Below are 20,918 nucleotides of genomic sequence, written 5' to 3'. Positions count from 1 at the left end.
ACATTTTTTAAGATGCTTATATGCCATTCGTATTTCTTCCTTTGAGAACTCTCTATTTAGCTCCATAGCCCATTTTTTGATTGGCTTGTTTGATTCCTTATTATTTAACTTTTTGAGTTCTTTGTATATCCTAGATATTAATCCTCTATCAGATATATAGCTGGCGAAGATTTTTTCCCATTCTGTAGGTTGCCTCTTTGCTTTTTTCACTGTGTCCTTTGCGGTGCAAAATCTTTGTAATTTCATTAGGTCCCAGTGGTTAATCTGTGGTTTTATTGCCTGAGCAATTGGGGTTGTATTCAGAAAGTCTTTGCCAAGACCAATATGTTGAAGGGTTTCCCCTACTTTTTCCTCTAGCAGTTTCAAAGTTTCCGGTCTGATGTTAAGGTCTTTAATCCATTTGGACTTAATTCTTGTGCATGGCGAGAGAGAAGAATCTATTTTCATCCTTCTGCAGATATTTATCCAGTTTTCAAAACACCATTTGCTGAAGAGGCTGTCTCTTCTCCAATGAGTATTTTTGGCATTTTTATCGAATATCAGGTGGCTATAGCTACTTGGGCTTACATCTGGGTCCTCTATTCTGTTCCACTGATCTACATGTCTGTTTTTGTGCCAGTACCATGCTGTTTTTGTTACTATAACTCTGTAGTATGGGGTAAAATCAGGTATGTTGATACCACCAGCCTCTTTTTTGTTGCTCAGTATTATTTTAGATATTCGAGGTTTTTTGTGATTCCAAATGAAGTTTTGGATTGTTTTTTCTATTTCCATGAAGAAAGCCTTTGGAATTTTGATAGGGATTGCATTAAATGTGTAGATTGCTTTAGGTAAGATTGCCATTTTCACGATATTGATTCTTCCAATCCAGGAACAAGGGATGTTTCTCCACTTTCTAGTGTCTTCTGCAATTTCTCGCTTGAGTGTTTTAAAGTTCTCATTGTATAGATTCTTTACTTCCTTGGTTAGGTTTATTCCAAGGTATTTTATTTTTTTTGATGCAATTGTGAATGGGAGTGATTCTCTGATTTCATCCTCTGTGTGTTTGTTGTTAGCATATATAAAGGCTACTGATTTCTGTGCATTTATTTTGTATCCTGCTACATTGCTGTAGGTTTTGATCAGCTCTAACAGCTTGCTAGTAGAGTCTTTAGGGTCCTTTATGTATAGAATCATGTCATCTGCAAATAATGATAACTTGATTTCTTCCTTTCCAATTTGTATCCCTTTTATGTGTGTCTCTTGCCTTATTGCTATGGCTAAGACTTCCAAAACTATATTAAATAAAAGTGGGGACAGTGGACACCCTTGTCTTGTTCCTGATTTTAGTGGAAAAGCTTCCAGTTTTTCCCCATTTAGTAATATGTTGGCTGTAGGCTTGTCATAAATAGCCTTTATTATATTGAGATATGTTCCTTCTATTCCCAGTCTCTGTAGGACTTTTATCATGAAGGGATGTTGGATTTTGTCAAATGCTTTCTCTGCGCCTAATGAGATGATCATGTGATTTTTGTCCTTCAACCCGTTTATGTAATGTATTACATTTATAGATTTGCGTATGTTGAACCATCCCTGCATCTCTGGGATAAAGCCTACTTGGTCAGGGTGAATGATCTTTTTGATATACTCTTGTATTCTGTTTGCCAATATTTTGTTGAGAATTTTTGCATCTATGTTCATGAGGGAGATTGGTCTGTAATTTTCTTTTTTTGTTCTATCTTTGCCTGGTTTTGGTATCAGGGTGATGCTGGCCTCATAGAAGGAGTTTGGTAGAATTCCTTCTTTTTCTATTTCCTGGAAAAGCTTAAGAAGCAATGGTGTTAGCTCTTCCTTAAAAGTCTGGTAAAATTCAGCAGTGAATCCATCCGGGCCTGGGCTTTTGTTAGTTGGGAGATTATTGATAACTGTTCGGATCTCCATGTTTGTTATAGGTCTATTTAAGTGATTAATCTCATTTTGATTTAATTTAGGTAGGTCATATAGATCAAGGAAATCATCCATTTCTTTCAGATTTTCATACTTTGTGGAGTATATGCTTTTATAGTATGTCCCTATGATTTTTTGAATTTCTCTGGAATCTGTTGTGATGTTACCTTGTTCATCTCTTTTTTTTTTTAATTATTTATTTATTTAATTATTTGAGAGCAACAGACACAGAGAGAAAGACAGATAGAGGGAGAGAGAGAGAATGGGCACGCCAGGGCTTCCAGCCTCTGCAAACGAACTCCAGATGCGTGCGCCCCCTTGTGCATCTGGCTAACGTGGGACCTGGGGAACCGAGCCTCGAACCAGGGTCCTTAGGCTTCACAGGCATGCGCTTAACCGCTAAGCCATCTCTCCAGCCCTACCTTGTTCATCTCTGATTTTATTAATTTGTGTCTCTTCTCTCTTTCTTTTGGTCAGATTTGCTAAGGGTTTATCAATCTTGTTTATCCTTTCAAAGAACCAACTCTTTGTTTCATTAATTCTTTGGATTGTTCTTTTTGTTTCTATCTCATTAATTTCTGCCCTAATCTTTATTATTTCTTCCCGTCTACTAATTTTTGGTTTGCCTTGTTCTTCTTTTTCCAAGGCTTTAAGGCGAAGCATTAGGTCATTTACTTGTGACCTTTCTAATTTCTTAATATAGGCACTTAAGGCTATAAATTTACCTCTTAGAACTGCCTTCATTGTGTCCCAGAGATTTTGGTATGTTGTGTTCTCATTATCATTTGACTCTATAAATTTTTTGATTTCCTTTTTGATTTCTTCATTGACCCACTCATCATTTAGTAGTGTATTGTTTAGTTTCTATGATTTTGTGTATGCTCTATAGCCTTTCTTGCTACTGATTTGTAGTTTAATTCCATTGTGGTCAGATAGAATGCAAGGAATTATTTCAATTTTCCTGAATTTGTTAAGATTTGCTTTGTGTCCTAGTATATGGTCTATTTTAGAGAATGTTCCATGTGCTGCTGAAAAGAATGTATATTCTGCAGCCTTTGGATGAAATGTCCTGTATATATCTGTTAGGTCCATTCCTTCTATGACCTCATTTAGTCCAGATGCCTCTCTGTTTATTCTTTCCCTGGATGACCTGTCAATTGATGAGAGTGGGGTGTTAAAGTCACCCACCACCACTGTGTTTGGTGTTATCTGTGACCTTAGTTCTAACAGTGTTTGTTTGACGAATTTGGGAGCCCCCATGTTAGGTGCATATATGTTTAGGATTGTAATGTCCTCCTGTTGGAGTGTGCCCTTAATCAATATAAAGTGACCTTCCTTATCTTTCTTGACTAATGTCGGACTAAAGTCTACCCTGTCTGATATTAGGATAGCAACCCCTGCTTGTTTTCTAGGCCCATTTGCTTGAAACACCGTCTTCCAACCTTTCACCCTAAGATAATGTCTATCCTTTGTAGAAAGGTGAGTTTCTTGGAGACAACAAATTGTAGGATCCTGCTTTTTAACCCAGTCTGCAAATCTATGTCTTTTCGTTGGGGCAATGAGACCATTGATATTAAGAGATATTACTGAAAGGTGTGTATTTATGTTTGCCATTTTTGTGTGTGTGTGTGTGTGTTACTGGTTCTACCTGTGCTCTCTTCTGTTAACTGGTATTTGAGTATAGCTTGTTTTTTCTAGGTTCCTTATATGTGTGCTTTTCCTTTTGTTCAGCATGGAGGATTCTATCAAGTATTTTCTGTAGAGCTGGTTTTGTCTTCAAATACTCCTTTAATCTGCTTTTGTCATGGAATGTCCTTATTTCTCCGTCTATTTGAATTACTTTGCAGGATAAAGTAACCTTGGTTGACAGTTGTTATCTTTCAGAACTTGGAATATATCACTCCAAGCCCTTCTGGCTTTAAAAGTTTGTGTTGAATAATCTGCTGTAATCCTGATGGGCTTGCTTTTGTAGGTAACTTGATTTTTCTCTCTAACTGCTTTCAATATTTTTTCTTTGGTTTGTGTGTTTGGAAGTTTGATTATAATATGGCGAGGAGAGGTTCTTTCTGGGTTTTGTCTGGCTGGGGTTCTAAAGGCTTCCTGTATCTGTATTGGCACCTCTTTCCCAATTTGGGGGAAATTTTCCTCTATGATTTTGTTGAAGATGCCTACTATGCCTCTGGAGTGGAGTTCTTCTCCTTCTACCATCCCCTGAATTCTTATATTGGATCTTTTCATAGTGTCCCGAATATCTTGAAATTCCCACTCATACTTTTCTATATGTTTGTCTTTCTCTTTGTTGGACTGCATTAGGTCTGCCACCTGGTCTTCTAGCTTAGATATTCTGTCCTCTCCCTCATCCATCCTAATGGTGAGATTTTCTACAGAGTTTTTTATTTCATTAACTGTGTTCTTCATTGCTAGTAATTCTGACTGGTTTTTTTTTTATTATTTCTATTTCCCTATTTATGTCTTGTATTGCCTTCTTTATTTCATTAAATTGGTGTCCTGCCTCTTCTTTGATTCCTTTGATTTCCTCTTTGATTTCTTCTTTGATTGTTTTCATGTGTTCTTTGACCTCTTTGAACATATTTATAATTATTCTTTTGAACTCTTTCTCAGGCATTTCCTCTAACTCTTTCTCACTGGAGGACATTTCTGGTGCATTAATACTTTTAGGTGGATTTATATCGTCTTGCTTTTTAGTGTTTCTTGTGTTATAATGTATATATTTTTGCATCTTGGATTAAGTTAATGCTTGGATTTTCTAGCTAGCTGTGTATTCTTAGCTGTATCAATTGATTTGATGTAATATATTTTCAGGGTAGGACCTTAAGGTATTAGGTGTGGCTCTTAAGACTCTCAGAATATCTACAAAGATGTTCTTAGGGGTTGAGTTTCCCTGCTTTAGGAGTATTCAAGCAGGCTGAGTGGAATAAAATACATGTAGATTCTAAAATTTAACTAAACACTGTACACATTCAATCAAAAACAGCCCCGAGTATGTATGCAAGAGTAGTTATTATAATGACCAGATCCTCTATCAACAAAGAGGTTTAGATTTCTGGTCTGTTGAGGGATCCAAGTCAGCTTGTGACCAAGTGAGACCCTTCCCTGGTGCAATCCCAGTTACCTTGGGTGATTTTGGTCTCAGTCAAGTTGCTGCCTGGGTCGTCGGGCTGCTGTTCTGATTTCTGGAGCTGGGCACTTGCTTTTCCTACGGGGCAAACCGAGTCGCTGCTGCTGCCTCTGTTGCTGCCGTAGCTGCCACCACCGGAGCCACCACCGCTGCTGAAGCTGCCGCTGCCGTGTCCACCGCCGCTGCTCCCCCCGAAGCCGCTGCTGCGGGATCTGCCGCCGCTGCCGCTCCTGGGCCCGCTGCTGATGGGGCCGCTGGTACCAGTGCTGGAGCCGCTGAAGTTGCTGCCGAACTCTGCTCCTGCTTGGGTCCCGCTGTCAGCCCAAGTTGGCGTGGCCGGGTCCTGGGCCGCTGCTGTGTTCGCTGGAGCTGGGTTCAGGCGTTGGGGGAGGGGAGGGAGCCGCGGCTGCTCTGGATCTCTCACTGCTCCACATGTTCTTCTACCTCGCGGTCTTCTCCTCCGCTGCTCGCTGCCGCTCTCCCCTCACGTTTCCCAAGTTGCGGAGAGCGCGGTGTGAGGGGAAAATCCCGCACCTGGCTTTTCCTGCGGCTCTAGCCGAGAGTCTGGCGGCTTTCTGCTGCGCCGCGGTTGCGGGGGTTGGCCGAGCTGCCGGAGCTGCTTTTCCGCCTGTGCAGGCTCTGGATGCTCTATAACTCTTCTACTTCTCCGCTGCCGCCTCAATTTCCTATACACCTCACTTTTTAGTAAAAGTGTGTATTTTGCTGAGTTTTTTTGGTCTTTTTCCCCCCTAGGCTGCTTTGGCGTGGTACCTATGCCGCCATCTTAACCGGAAGTCAATTTTTTAGTTTTTTGAGGCAGGGTCTCACTCTGGCCCAGGCTGACCTGGAATTAACTATGTAGTCTCAGGGTGGCCTCAAAGTCAATCCTCCTACCTCTGCCTCCTGAGTGCTGGGAGTAAAGGTCTGCACCACCACTCCTGGCTCTAAAACAATTTTGAGCAACAAAAATGAGGCTGATGGTATCACCATACTGGATTTTAACCTGTATTACAGAGCCATAGTAACAAAAACAGCATGGTACTAGCACAAAAACAGACATGTAGATCAATGGAACAGAATGAAGGACCCAGATGTAAGTCCAGGTAGATATAGCCACTTGATCTTCAACAAAAATGTCAAAAATGTTTACTGGAGAAAAGACAGCCTCTTCAACAAATGGTATTTGGAACAGTTGATATATATCTGTACAATGAAAATAGACCCTTATCTCTTTCCACACACAAAAATTAAGTCCAAATGGATCAAAGTCCTTAATATCAGACCTGAAACTCTGAAACTGTGAGAGGAAAAAGTAGGAGAAACCCTTCAATATACTGGTATTGGCAGAGACTTTCTGAATATAACCCCAATTGCTCAGGAAATAAAAACACTGGTCAACCACTGGGACCTCATGAAATTGCAAAGCTTTTGTACAGCAAAGGACACTATGAATAGAGCAAAGAGGCAACCTACAGAATGGGAGAAATCTTTGCCAGCTATACACGTGACACAGGATTAATACCCAGTATATACAAAGAGCTTAAAAAATTAAATAAAGCCAGGTGTGGTGGTACACGGCTTTAATCCCAGCACTCGGGAGATAGAAATAGGAAAATCGCTATGAGTTTGAGGCAACCCTGAGACTACATAGTGAATTCCAGGTCAGCCTGAACTAGAGTGAGATCCTACCTTGAAAAATCAAAATAAATAAATAAATAGCCTGGTGTGGTGGTGCATGCCTTTAATCTCAGCACTCAGCAGGCAGAGGTAGGAGGATCCTCATGAGTTGGAGGCAAGCCTGAGACTACATAGTGAAGTCCAGGTCAACCTCGACTAGAGTAAAACCCTACCTCAAAAAAAAAAAAAAAAAGTTAAATAATAAGAAATCAAACAACCCAATTAAAATGGGCTATGGAACTAAATAGAGAATTCTCAAAAGAAGAAATACAAATGGCATATAAACATCTGAAAAAATGTTCAAGAGCCCTAGCCATCAAGGAAATGCAAATTTAAACTATGAGATTCCACCTCACACCTGTCAGAAGGCTACCATCATGAAAACAAATGACAATAAATGCTGGTGAGGATGCAGAAAAGAGAGGAACCCTTCTACACTATTGGTGGGAATGCAATCTGGTACAGCCATTGTGGAAATTGGTATGGAGGTTCCTGAGAGCTAAAAATAGATTTACCATACAACCCAGCTCTACCACTTCTAGGCATACAACCTAAGGACTCGTCTCACTACATTAGGGATACTTGCTCAACCATGTGACTGCCACTCTATTTACAAGAGCTAGGAAATGGGACCAGGCTGGATGTCCCTGAACTGATCATAATAAAGATGTGGCACATTTATACAATGGAGTTCTATTCAGCAGTTAACAAAAATGAAATTATGAATTTTGTAGGAAAATGGGTGGCTCTGGAAAGGATTATACTTAGTGAGGTAACCCAGGCCCAGAAAGCCAAATGTCATATATTCTCTCTCATATGTGAATCCTAGCTACATAAGATGGGACTTCTATGTGAGTAGGAATAAAACTCAGTAACAGAGGCCACTAAGCTAGGAAGGGGATATAAAGGGAGGAGGGGGGACATAATAGGATGGTATTGTACATATGTAAGTAGAAGAACAAATTAATGGGGTTCAAAAGGCCTAAGTGAGGTCAGGGGAAAAGTAAAGTAAAGGTGGAGGGGAGGGCTAAGCAAAATCTAAGAGGGTATGAATGTCATATGGAAACCTACTTTTTTGGACAATGGCATACCCAGAAACCATAGAATATTAGTAGAAAATTTTCAGTGCCAGGGATGGGATACTGTGGTGGTTTGATTCAGGTGTACCCCATAAACTTAGGTGTGCTGCATGCCAGGTTCCCAGTTGATGGAGATTTGGGAATTAACACCTCCTGGAGGGAGTGCATTGTTGGGGGTAGGCTTATGGGTGTTATAGCCAGTTTCCCCTTGCCAGTGTTTGGCACACTCTCCTGTTGCTATTGTCTACCTTACATTGGCCAGGGACCCTCTGCTCATGCCATCACTTCCCCCTGCCATCGTGGAGCTTCCCCTCGAGCCTGTAAGCCAAAATAAACCTTTTTCTCAGAAGCTGCTCTTGGTTGGGTGACTTCTATCAGCAATGCAAACCGGATTGCAACAGATACCTTCCAGGGAGTTGTTGACCAGGGAGGTCCCTAATGCCCCAAAACATTGCTGAGGCTTTTGGTTTCCCCCTAGGAATAGACTGCTGAAGACTCCACATACTTGGGCTGCAAGGTCACTGAGAAATCCTGCTGGAGCTGAGCTAAAAGCCTCCTCCATGTAGACCAGCTGACATAAAGCTGGAAAAAACTATATTGTATGCAGATCAAAGGCACAGAGAGAAATCGCCAGTGGAGATACGCAACAGTGGACACTGCAAGCCTTAAATTTGACCAGCCAGGCCAAATGAGCCAAGGGATGCAATAGTGGCATGTCTGTTATGGTGGAACCAACTACTCTCCAATTGGATTGGGAATACATGCCTGACACTGAAAATCTACGACGGGGTAGTAATAAGGCCTAGGGATGTAATGTCTGCTGCTGTCTGGCTAAATGTATATCGTATGCTCAGCAAACTACACACTAACCACTTCTCTTAATGTTCATACTTATATATTAATGTTACTTTCATTTTTGCCTAGAGAAGACTCTCTTTTCAGATGGCAGTGACCTTGGGATGACTCAGAAGGCACCATGATGCTGAGAGAGAGGAAGTGACGAGGAGTGCTCAGTTTGAAATACCTCTATCATACCTTCTAAGGTCCAGGGTTCATTGAGGAAGAGGTGGCAGAAAGAATGTAAGAGCCAAAGGAAGAGTAGGACTCCTTACAAAGTGCTTCTTCAGACAAAATGGCCTGGCTATCCATGACCTTGCAGTACCTGACATTACCTACACAAGACTATCATAATAGGAGGAAAAGATGATGACATCAAAATAAACGAGAGACTGATAGAAAGGGAATGGGTATAATGAGGAGTGGAGTTTCAAGGGCTGGAGAAATGGCTTAGTAGTTAAGGCGCTTGCCTGCAAAGCCAAAGGACCCAGGTTTTGCTCTCTAGTGCCCACATAAGCCAGATACACAAGGGGGTGCATGCATCTGGAGTTTTTAGCAGTGGCTGGATAACCTGGCACAAGCATTTTCTCTTTCCCGTCCCTCCCCCCTGCCTATTTCTCTTTCTCTGAAATAAAGAAAGAAAAATAACATGCTTTTAAAAAAGAGTGGAGTTTCAAAGGGGAAGATGGAGGGAGGGAGGGAACTACCATGGGTTATTATCTATAATTATGGAAGTTGTCAATAAAAAGTAAATTTGGGCTGGAGGAATGGTTGAGTGGTTAAGGTGCTTGCCTGCAAAGCCAAAGGACCCAGGTTCAATACCCCAGGACCCATGTTAGCCAGATGCACAAGGGGGCGCATGTGCCTGGAGTTCATCTGCAATGACTGGAGGTCCTGGCACTCCTCCCCCTTTCTCTGTCAAATAAATAAATAATAAAATATATATTTTTTAAAGTAAATTAAGAAAGAATGGGGGGGCCTGGAGAGATGGCTTAGCAGTTAAGTGCTTGTCTGTGAAGCCTAAGGACCTTGGTTCAAGGCTTGATTTCCCAGGACCCAGATGAACAAGTTGGTGCATGCATGTGGAGTTCATTTGCAGTGGCCAGAGGCCCTGACATACCCATTCTCTCTCTCTCTCTGCCTCTTTCTCTTTCTGTCGCTCTCAAATAAATAAAAATAAACAAAAAAAATTAAAAATAAAAAAAGAACTGGGGCTGTAGGCCAGCTATGGTGGTACATGCTCATAATCCCAAGGTTTGGATCAACCCAGACTACACAGTGAGACCCTGGCTAAAAAAAACAAAAATAAAAAATCCTCCACAAAAAACAGGGGCTGCAGAGATGGCTTAGCTGTTAGGGTGCTTGCCAACAAAGCCAAAGGACCCAGGTTTGATTCCTCAGGACCCATGTAAAGCCAGATGCAGAGTGGCACATGCATCTGGAGTTTGTCTGCAGTGGCTGGAGACCCTGGCACACCCATTCTTTCTCCTCCCACCTTAAATAAATAATAAGATAAACTAAAACAAAAATAGATTGGATGTGTAGGCATTTGATTTGACAGTGTGTGTCTGATTCCTCATTTACCTCAGCTGTGTGGTTTTGGACCAATCATTTAGCCTCTCAGACATTCCTTTTATCATTTGTAAAATGGGAAAACAGTATGTAACTTGAAGCTGGGCATGGTGCTGCACACCTTTAATCCCAGCATTCAGGAGGCAGAGGTAGGAGTATCTTTAAGAGGGTTGCCATGAGTTCAAGGCCACCCTGAGACTACATAGTGAATTTCAGGTCAGCCTGGACTAGAACAAGACCTTACCTTGAAAAAAAAGAAAAAAAGAGTAACTGAAAAGATTTGGTGAGTCCCTACTGAAAGCAGTTGGCTACTGAAGGAAGACTATGGCAAATCTAAGGAGTTGGAGAAAGGCTAGAAGAGTGGGTGGCACAAAATTTAAAAACAACAACAAAACAGAAGGGAATAGAATAGTAACAGACCTACACAGAGAGAAATACTTTTTTCTTAATGGATGGATAATTGGTGACTCATCAGCTTGTTACATTTTCTACCTTACTCATATTTTGTAAATTTTACAAAGTTGTATAATTGTATGTGCAATTAAGGACAACAAAAACCTATTCTAAACTTATGACCTTCATGCTAATCCTGACCTTCCTAGAGTGCCCTCAGAGTAATGATTGGCAATACCAGCACCTCAGCTGCTCTTGTCAGAAGCCCAGAAATCCTTACTGCCTCCTTCTTTTTGCTGTTGCTACTATGTTAGCAAGTTTACCACTCTCTTTAGCATTTGTTTTCCCCCTTCACCTCTGCCCCTGTCAAAGCCACATCACTTCATACGTGGACAGCAGCCAAGGTTTCCTACCTGGAACTCCCTTTCCCTATGTCACCTCCTAAAAATTGGATTCATTCATTCTTCTTACTTATTTTGGGCCACCACCCTGCTAGCCTATTTCCAGCTCCTTTGCTTTGCCAGTCCTTTAAGTTGTGTCAGTCTTTTTGTTTATGTCAATACTTGACTGAAATTTTCTTCCATCATCCCTTCCACTCCAAATCCAGCAGGGCACCTTAGGTTCCACTGTTTGAAGGGAAACATTCTGGGGCTCTACAACTAGATCCCATGCCTTGTAACAGGATCCCACAGCATTTCATAATCTTTCTTCAGAGGACTCATCAGTTATAAATTATATATTGAGCCGGTGTAGTGGCACACACCTTTAATCCCAGCACTCAGGAAGCAGAGGTAGGAGGATTGCTGTGAGTTGGAGGCCACCCTGAGATTACACAATGATTTCCAGGTCAGACTGGGCTAGACTGAGACCTACCTTGAAAAGCCACCCCCCCCAAATAAATAAATAAAAATCAATTAAAAAAAAAGAAATTGTATATTGCTATGACCACTGATGAAAGTCTGATTACTCCTCAAGACTAATTTGTTCTAAAACAGGTAAGGGGAGTATCTGCTCACCACAGTACTTTTTATTATTGTTGTTGTTATTACTTTATTAAGGAACTTTGTATGGCCCCATCATGTGTAGGTACCATCATTCTGCCCCCATTCCACTGAGGGCCCTCCTCAGTGGGACTTTTGGAATTCACCCACTAAGGGGTTGGGGGTTATAAGTTGTGAAAGCAGCAGTCAGTCATTGCAGGGGAGGGTGGACAATGCTTCTGGCTATTCCCTCCCACCCTTACAATCTTTCTGCCCCCTCTTCTGCAAAATTTCCTGAGCTGTGTCACCACAGTACTTTTAACACCCACTAGACAGTCAAGTGCATAGTAAAGCTTGGTATTTTAAGAAAGAATGAGGGAATTTACTATCATATACCCTAGACTTCCAAGAGCCTTTTGTTCTAATTATCAAAAGGATGGCTGGTTCTAACTGATATAAAAAGTCCAGTAACCATTCTCCACAGCTTCAAGTGGACTTTGTACCCTCTGCCTTCTGCTGCGAGAATTCCTGTCAAGACACTACTGATTTTTCTTTTAAGAGATGGGGTCCTCACAGTGTTTCCAAAGCTGGCCTTGAATTCTTGGGCGCAGTAATCCTCCCCAGACTACAGGAATGTGCCAATACACCTGGCAATACTAAGCAACTCTGGGCCCCTGAGCACAACCTGTCTAGAATGAGCAGCAGGGCAACAAGAATTAGGTGAAAAATATACAATGGAGCAAAATGAAATTTGTGATGGAATTAGTTTTAAATATCTATTTACAAATCCTAGAAACTTAGCCTTACTCTCTGTCCTATTCTTACCTTTTGCAAATCCGTGGAAAGCCGCTGAGTAAGTGCTTGGAGCTCTTGTTCCTTCTGTTCCAGGGCTCTAATCTTATTCTCTGCACCTGTTTTTGAAGCTGTCACATGATCTCTTCAATGAAAGAAAGCAGATAATGAGCAAATTTGGGTATTTCATCATGATATTCTCTTCAGAAAGAAGGTAGGGGATCTCTTACATGTTGGCTTGCCAATGTTATTACAGATGTACATGAGTTATTAATGTGAAAAAACTCTTAGACTCTCTGAAGTAGAAGCCAGAAGAGAAAATCCACCCCGGTCTAAGCAAGACATCTATATTTATCTTTGCCTAATCAACGTCTTTAAAACTAAATCACCCTGAAGTGCTCAGCAGGACTGGAATGGCCTGTGCCTGGGCAGATGAATGAGAGGGCTGGTGGTGGGATTGGTAAGGGGGGGCTGAGATCAGGCAGGTAAGGACAAATTCAGAAGCCCTTGTCAGCACTAAGCGCAGAAAGATTTGGAATGAACAATAGGGACAGGTGGGTGGGCTGTGATAAAGCTACACCAGTGTCTCTTCCCAAGGGCCCCACAGACCAAGTAAGAACCTCTGTTCTTCCAGCGCTGAGCAGTGTCTCTTCAATTCTTCTAGCCTCTGGCTTAGGTCTGATGACATCTGATTGGAAGTCACTAATTCCTCCTGAGTGAGATTAAGTTCTCTGGTTCGAGCCTCCAACTCTTGCTCAATTTTCCCCAGACATTCTTCTTTTTTCAAAAGCTAATAAGAAGAAATAATGTTTCCCTGGGTCACTGCTAAGAAGTACACTTTAAATGAATAGTTAAACTTCTATAATATTTTTGTAGAATTAGATGCTTAGTACTTAAGCAGAAGGTAAAAGAAATACATTTCACATATATTCCAGTTCAGTAAATTCAAAATTACTGGTGCTGTTTGTCAACAACTTGAGAGTGATAACTAGCAAAACCAACAGTATGTAATCAACATTTACTATTTTGTGGTATTATTACTTAGCTTTTAAGACAAAAATGCATACCATGTGCTTTATTTTACTTAGTTCCTGTTGCTGGAACCCCTCTAATTCATCAATTTCATCTCTTTTTTGGAAAAGATTCAAACTCTGGTCCTTCATTTCTTGTAGCTGAGCTGTCAGAAACCTTTTTTCCTATTTGTACGAAAAAGACATCAGCTTAGACAAATAGAAATTTGTATTACACAGGATTTTTTTTTTTTTAAATGAGAAATGGTCTCATGTAGCCCAGGCTTGAGCAATGGTCCAAAGTAGTGATCTGTGTGTCTACCAAGAGGTTCTCTTTATCTGCTCAGTGCTAAGCCTTGAGAAACATGCTGGTTCTGCCTGTTTTATTAGGCAGAATTTCCAATGGGACCACATGTTTGATCACTGCCCTATCAGGAAACAGATGGCTGACTCCATTTAGGGATCTTGAGGCTAAGAATTATCAAAGCTGTGCCAGGACTGGTAGCACACACCTTTAATCCCAGCACTCCAGAGGCAGAGGTAGGAGGATCACGAGTCCAAGTCCACCCTGAGACTACAGAGTGAATTCCAGGTCAGCCTGGACCAGAGTGAAACCCTACCTTAAAAAACAAAAAAACAAAACAAACAACCAAAAAACAACAATAATAAAAAACAAAACAAAAGAAGAATTATCCAAATTGTGGGCTAAGAACCCCCTCCAAAATAATGTGCTAGTAAATGTTAGGAGAAAGGGGCTCAAACAACAATACAAGAGGTTACCAGAAACTCAGAGAAAGAAAAACCTTGTCAAAAGGTCCAAATCTGACTTTTGGTCACAGATGTAAGGAACCCAAGGAACTTTACATGGACAAAGTTGGGGAATAGACAGCCAGATTATGTTTTTTTCTACACGCCACTCTTCTGTTGTTTCCCAATGGCTAAAGTCAATAAAATCATGAGGGCTCCAAGTCCTGCTGATGCAGCAGCCACCAGGTAAACAAAGAAAGGAGGGAGATGGACAGTATGGGCAAAATTATATATATATACACACACACACACATACACAGAGAGGGGGAAGGGAGGGAGGGGCTGGAGAGAAGGCTTAGTGTTTAAGGGGTTTGCCTAAGAAGCTAAAGGACCCAGGTTTGATTCCCCAGGACCTATGTAAGCGAGACGCACAAGGTGGTGCATGCGTTGAGTTTGTTTACAGCAGCTAAAGGCTCTGGAGCGCCCATTCTCTCCCCTCTCCCACCTTTCTCTCTCAAATAAAATAAATAATTAAAAATATTATTTATTTTCTAGGAGAGACAGACAGACAGACAGACAGACAGACACTGGGTATAACCTACCACTGCAAACAAACTCCATATGCATGTGCCACTCTGTGCTACTGGCTTTATGTGGGTACTGGGGAATCAAACCTGGACTAGCAGGCTTTGCAAGCAGGTGCCTTTAACTGCTGAGCCATATCTCCAGCCCTCTTTCAAAATTTTTTTAAATTGTTTTTTTGAGAGAGGGCCTCACTGTATCTCAGGCTGACCTGGAATTCACTATGTAGTCTCAGGGTGGCCTTGAACTCAGAGATCCTTCTACCACTGCCTCCCAGGTACTAAGGCACTAAAGGCATGTGTCACGATGCCTGGCCCTGGCCTTGACAATGTAATTCTGCTGTCCCATTTTACTAAGTAGCTGGGATGACAGGCTTGTTATGACAGGCCTGTACCAACAAGGCCTAGCAGGAGAAAACATTTTCCATATCCCCAAAATGAGACCAGCTTGGGTAGAAAACAAACATAAAGATGACTAACCTTTTCAAGCTGCTCCATCTTTTCTGACCATTCCTAAAATAAAACAGCAGAGTACAGTATTATAGGGGAGAATATCTATAATACTAAGAAAAGAATACAGGGGAAAGTATCTATATTACTAAGACTTTCAGAAAAGACAACTGCCCACAAAACGCAACCAGCCAACCAACAAGATAAAAAAGGCAAATAAAAATAAACCACCCATAAACTTGGCTTAACATTAAGAAAGCCAAAAGTCTTAAAAGAAAAAGGAGCTTTACATTAAAATTCTAGAGCAAAGGATGAACTTGCAGATTTTTTTAAAGCAGGGTACCTGAGCATCTACTGTTCTTATACAGCTTCTCTGGAGTTCTTTCCCAGGAGTTCTATGATTGGGAGTGGGCAGCTCAAGGCACCTGAGTTGGGTCACTAGTCAACTGAGATTTAGAAGCCGATTTACAGAAAGTAATGGGGGAACACTGTCAACAGAACCTGATAACTTTTCTTTCTCACCTTGATTTTTCCAACACGCCTGATGCTCTCTGCTACATGACAAAGAAAAGGGATATTGCGTCCCTTATACACAAACCAAAAAATACAGGGAAAATGACCACTGGTACAAAAAGCTATATCTCAATTGCCTCCATTCAACTTTTACCACTTCTAGATTATTTCTTCTTATATCCACGTATACTCATATCATAGTTACCCACTGAGTATTTGTAAATGGTGTTTATATTTGGCAAGTTAATGTCCCAGTTGAGAAAAATATACTTTAAAAAAATTATTTATTGCGGGAGTGGGGTTTCGATCTCGGGGTCCGGTGACCTGAGGCTATGCCACTTTCATCTGGGAAAGGAGGCGAGCACTGGCCTGGCCACCCACTGTCTTACACAATAGTAGAAGATAAGCTGACACTCTTTGATAAAAGCATAAATGAATTTGGTAATAAGTTCAAAAATACTCTAAGTAACGTCCCCTGTCACATGGTAGGGCTAAGAGATGACTACAAGGCCTCCATTAAAGCACTTTCAGGGGCTGGAGAGATGGCATAGCGGTTAAGCGCTTGCCTGTGAAGCCTAAGGACCCTGGTTCGAGGCTCGGTTCCCCAGGTCCCACGTTAGCCAGAGGCACAAGGGGGTGCACGCGTCTGGAGTTCGTTTGCAGAGACTGGAAGCCCTGGCGCGCCCATTCTCTCTCTCTCCCTCTATCTGTCTTTCTCTCCGTGTCTGTTGCTCTCAAATAAAAAAAAAATAAATAAATAAAAAATAAATAAATAAATAAAAGCACTTTCAGAAAAGCTGTCTGTGAAATTAAAGGAAGAGGAAAGAATGGTTGATATGTATCTGGAGTAACAAAATCAGCACAAAATAAACTCATTCAAGAAAATAAAGATAACCTACTAAAGATGATTGCTGAAGTTAAAAGCAAAAAGCAGGGCAGGAGAGATGGCTTAGCGGTTAAGTGCTTGCCTGTGAAGCCTAAGGACCCCGGTTCGAGGCTCAATTCCCCAGGACCCATGTTAGCCAGATGCACAAGGGGGTGCACACGTCTGGAGTTCGTTTGCAGTGGCTGGATGCCCTGGCGAGCCCATTCTCTCTATCTGACTCTTTCTCTGTCACTCTCAAATAAATAAAAGTTAAAAATATTTTAAAAATTAAAAAAAAAAAGCAGCAATTAGAAGTATTGACAGCAAACATCCAGGATCTTAAAGAATAATAATCTAGGAAAAAAGAAACTATTTCTACTGCTAACAAAGCTAATGAAGAGAGGTTGAAAAGGCTGGAGAAATCTGAAAACTTGTATAAAGATCAACTTGGACTAGAAATTAGAAAAATTCATGGTGATAAATTGCAGTTTATATTTACTGGTATTGACCCTAAGCATCCTAAAAGCCCATTTATGTTTTCTCTGCGTCTAAATGAAGCAAGGGAATATGAAGTGTTGGACAGTGCTCCTCATCTTGAATGACTAGCAGAATTTCAAGAGAATGTGGGGAAGTCAACAATTTTTCAGCTTTTCTTGCCAATGTTCAGAAAGCTTTTACTGCTATGATTTATAATTAATGTAGAAATAGCATATGAAATGGTTTCGATTTCTTTTTCTTTTGTATTGTGTATCTCCCAAAAGAATTCTCATCTCTTGCCTACCTATAATTCTTTGGTGTGTTTCTGATGTTTATGTGTGGTGTGAAGAAAACCAGTATACGTTGCCCATAAATTCTCACCTTCCATAATTCCCCACCTCTGCAAGCCAAACCTGCTTTCCTTGTCTTATCATGTGTCTAAAACTAAACTGTTCTTTATTGAAAATCCTGTGTACAGCAGAATTCTAAACCACTGTTGAGGTTTCTCATACATGATGCACACTGTACATATTAATAAACTTGTTTAATTTTCCCTTGTTTAAAAATTTATTTATTTATGGCCAGGCATGATGGCGCACGCCTCTAATCCCAGCAATTGGGAGGTGGAGATAGGAGGATCGCTGTGTGTTCGAGGCCACCCTGAGACTACATAGTGAATTCCAGGTCAGCCTGGGCTACAGCAAGACCCTACCTCAAAAAAACAAAAACAAAAAAAATTAAAAATTAATTTATTTGACAGAGCAAGAGAGAAAGAGGGGGAGAGGGAGAGAATGGGCACACCAGGGCCTCCAGCCACTGCGAATGAACTCCAGACGCATGTGCCACCTTGTGCATCTAGCTTACGTGGGTCCTAGGGAATCGAACAGAGGTCCTTTGGCTTTGTGGGCTAATGCCTTAGCCGCTAAGCCATCTCTCCAGCCCTTTATTTATTTATTTGAGACCAAGAGAATGAGGGATAGAGAGAGGAGAAAAATACACTTTAAAAAAATACATATACGCATGTGTGCATGTGCGTGCGCATGCACGCACACGCATGCGCGCACACACACACACATTTGAAAGGCATAGAGAATGAAAGAATGGTCATCCCAGGACCTTTTGCCACTGCAGGTGAACTCTAGATACATGTAGCACTTTGTCAATCTGGCTTTATGTGAATACCGGGGAATTGAACCCCAGCTGTCAGGCTTTGCAAACAAGTACCTTTACCTACTAAGCAATCTCTTTGTCTTTTATTTATTTATTTAAGTATTTTTGGGCTGGGGAGATGACTCAGTGGTTAAAGGTGCTTGAAGCCTGACAGTCTGGGTTCAATTCCCCAGTAACCAGGTAAAGCCAGATGCACAAAGTGATTAATGTGTTTGGATTTCGTTTGCAGTGGCAAGAGGCCCTAACTTTCTCTCTCTCTGTTCCCCACAAATAAATATTTCAAAACTATTTACAGAGCTAGGTATGGTGGCACATGCCTTTAATACCAGCACTTAAGAGGCAGAGGTAGGAGACTCTGAGACTACATAGTGAATTCAAGGTCATCCTGGGCTACAACAAGACCCTACCTTGAAAAACTAAAAAACAAATAGAGAGCTAGAGAAATGGCTTAGTGATTAAGGTACTTGCCAGCAAAGCCAAAGGATCCAGGTTCAATTCCCAAGCCAGATGCACAAGGGGATGCATGTGTCTCAAGTTTGGTTACAGTGGCTAGAGGCCCTGGCATGCCCTTTCTACCTCTCTTTCAATCAAATAAATAAATAACATATTAAAACTATTTGAAGCCAGGTGTAGTGGCACACACCTTTAATCCCAGTACTTGGGAGGCAGAGGTAGGAGGATTGCTGTGAGTACAAGACCACCCTCAGACTAACTAGTAAATTCCAGGTCAGCTTAGGATAAAGTGACACCCTACCTGGAAAAAAATATATTTTTTAAATTGAAATTTTAGGGCTACAGAGATGACTTAACAGTTAAGGTGACTGCTTGAAAATCCAAAGGGACCCAGGTTCAATTCCCCAGTACCCACGTAAGCCAGATGCACAAGGGGGTGCATGCATCTGGAGTTTGTTTGCAGTGGCTAAAGTTCCTGGCACACCCATTCTCTCTCTGTCTCCGAACCCACTTGCAAATAAATAAATAAATAAATAATTTTTTTTAAATTTAAATTTTAGGGCTGGGGAGATCGCTTAGCAGTTAAGGCGTATGCCTGCAAAGACTAAGAACCCAGGTTCAATTCTCTAGGATCCATGTAAGCCAGATGCACATGGTGAAGCATGTGTCTGGAGTTCATTTGCAGTGGCTAGAGGCCCTGGCATGCCCATTTTCACTCTCTCTCTCTCCCTCTCTCTGTCTCAAATAAATAATAAAATAGATAAATAACATGTTTAAAACTGTATCTTTAAAAAATTTTTAAATTTTAGAGGGAAGTTTGGTGTGGTAGCACATGCCTTTCATCCCAGCACTTGGAAGGCAGAGGTAGGACAATCACCATGAGTTAGAGGCTAGCCTGGGCCTACATAGTGAACCCCAGGTCAGTGGAGCTAGAGTGAGACTCTACCTTGAAAACAACAAACAAAAACAAAAGTTATAGAGAGTGTGAATGGATGTGCCAGGGCTTTATGTGGGTACTGGCAAACAAAACTCAGTCTGTCAGGCGTTGCAAGCAAGCACCCTTAACGGCTGAGTCATGTCCTCAGCCCAAAAATATACTTTAAAACAAATACACAATCATCTATTATTGATGAAATAAATTATATATTTTCTTAAACACAATAAATTGTTTCAATAAATCTGGATTATCAGTATGAAACACTGATGCTTATCTTAAATTTAAAATGCTGTTGAGACCAAGCATGGTTGTGTATACCTTTAATCCTAGTACTTGGGAGGCTGAGGTAGGAAGATCACTGAATTGGAGGCCAATCTGGGCTTCAGAGTGAGTTGCAGGTCAGCCTGGGCTTACATGAGACCCTGCCTCAAAAAAAAAAAAAAAAGAAAGAAAGAAAGATAGATAGATAGACAAACAGACAGACAGATGCCAGGCGTGGTGGTGCACACCTTTAATTCCAGCACTTGGGAGGCACAGGTGGGAGGATCATCTAGAGTTCGAGGCCACCCTGAGACTACATAGTTAATTCCAGGTCAGCCTGGACCAGAGTGAGACCCTACCTCAAAAAACCAAAAAAAAAAAAAAAAAAGGGCTGGAGAGATGGCTTAGTGGTTAAGTGCATGCCTATGAATCCTAAGGACCCAGGTTCAATTCTCCAGGTCCCACATTAAGCCAGATGCACATGTGGCACATGCATCTGGAGTTCATTTGTAGAGCCTTCATGGGCCCATTCTCACTCACTCTCTCTCCCTCTGTCTCTAATAAGTTAATAAAAATGAAAATGAAATATAAATAAATAGATAAATAAAATGCTGTTAACTATATTAAATATTTCATAATTACTATAATAGTAAAAGTATTGTATTATATATATATGTACATATATATATGAACATGTACATATATATATATGAACATGTATATATATATATATATATATAAAATTTCTTTTTTATTTGGCTTTTTTGAAGTAGAGTCTTATTCCAGCCCAGGCTGACCTGGAATTTACTAGTTAGTCTCAAGGTGGCCTCAAACTCACTGCCATTGCAATCCTGCCATCATACCTGGCTTATTTATCTAGTTTTAAGTATTTTATTTGTTTATTTATTTGAGAAAAAAAAAGACGAGAGAGAAAAAATGGGTGTGTAAGGGCCTCTAGCCACTGCAAATGAACTCTAGACACATATACCAGCTTGTGTATCTGGCTTGACATGGGCACTGGGGAATTGAACCTGGGTCTGGCTTTATAGACAAACACCT

At 41.0% G+C, this 20,918-nt stretch overlaps 1 protein-coding gene and 1 pseudogene across 8 annotated transcripts in view; one reads left to right on the top strand and one right to left on the bottom strand.

The window, feature by feature from the left end:
* Nucleotides 1-20,918, bottom strand: part of Golga1 (golgin A1) — an 86,702-nt gene that overhangs the window by 47,676 nt on the left and 18,108 nt on the right. For all 8 annotated transcript variants that reach the window (XM_004662800.2, XM_012949718.2, XM_045131220.1 and 5 more), the window contains 4 exons: nt 15,214-15,246; nt 13,463-13,591; nt 13,016-13,185; nt 12,429-12,540 (listed from right to left, as the gene is read on the bottom strand). In XM_004662800.2, the coding sequence (XP_004662857.2) occupies nt 12,429-12,540; nt 13,016-13,185; nt 13,463-13,591; nt 15,214-15,246 (444 nt within the window). The remainder of the gene's footprint in view (nt 1-12,428; nt 12,541-13,015; nt 13,186-13,462; nt 13,592-15,213; nt 15,247-20,918) is intronic.
* Nucleotides 16,029-17,258, top strand: LOC105944344 (annotated as a pseudogene).

This window comes from Jaculus jaculus, chromosome 1, assembly GCF_020740685.1.
Source record: "Jaculus jaculus isolate mJacJac1 chromosome 1, mJacJac1.mat.Y.cur, whole genome shotgun sequence".
Classification (NCBI taxonomy): Eukaryota; Metazoa; Chordata; class Mammalia; order Rodentia; family Dipodidae; genus Jaculus; species Jaculus jaculus.
Note: the sequence above shows the minus strand (reverse complement) of the source record. Positions and strands in the feature narration are given on the sequence as shown.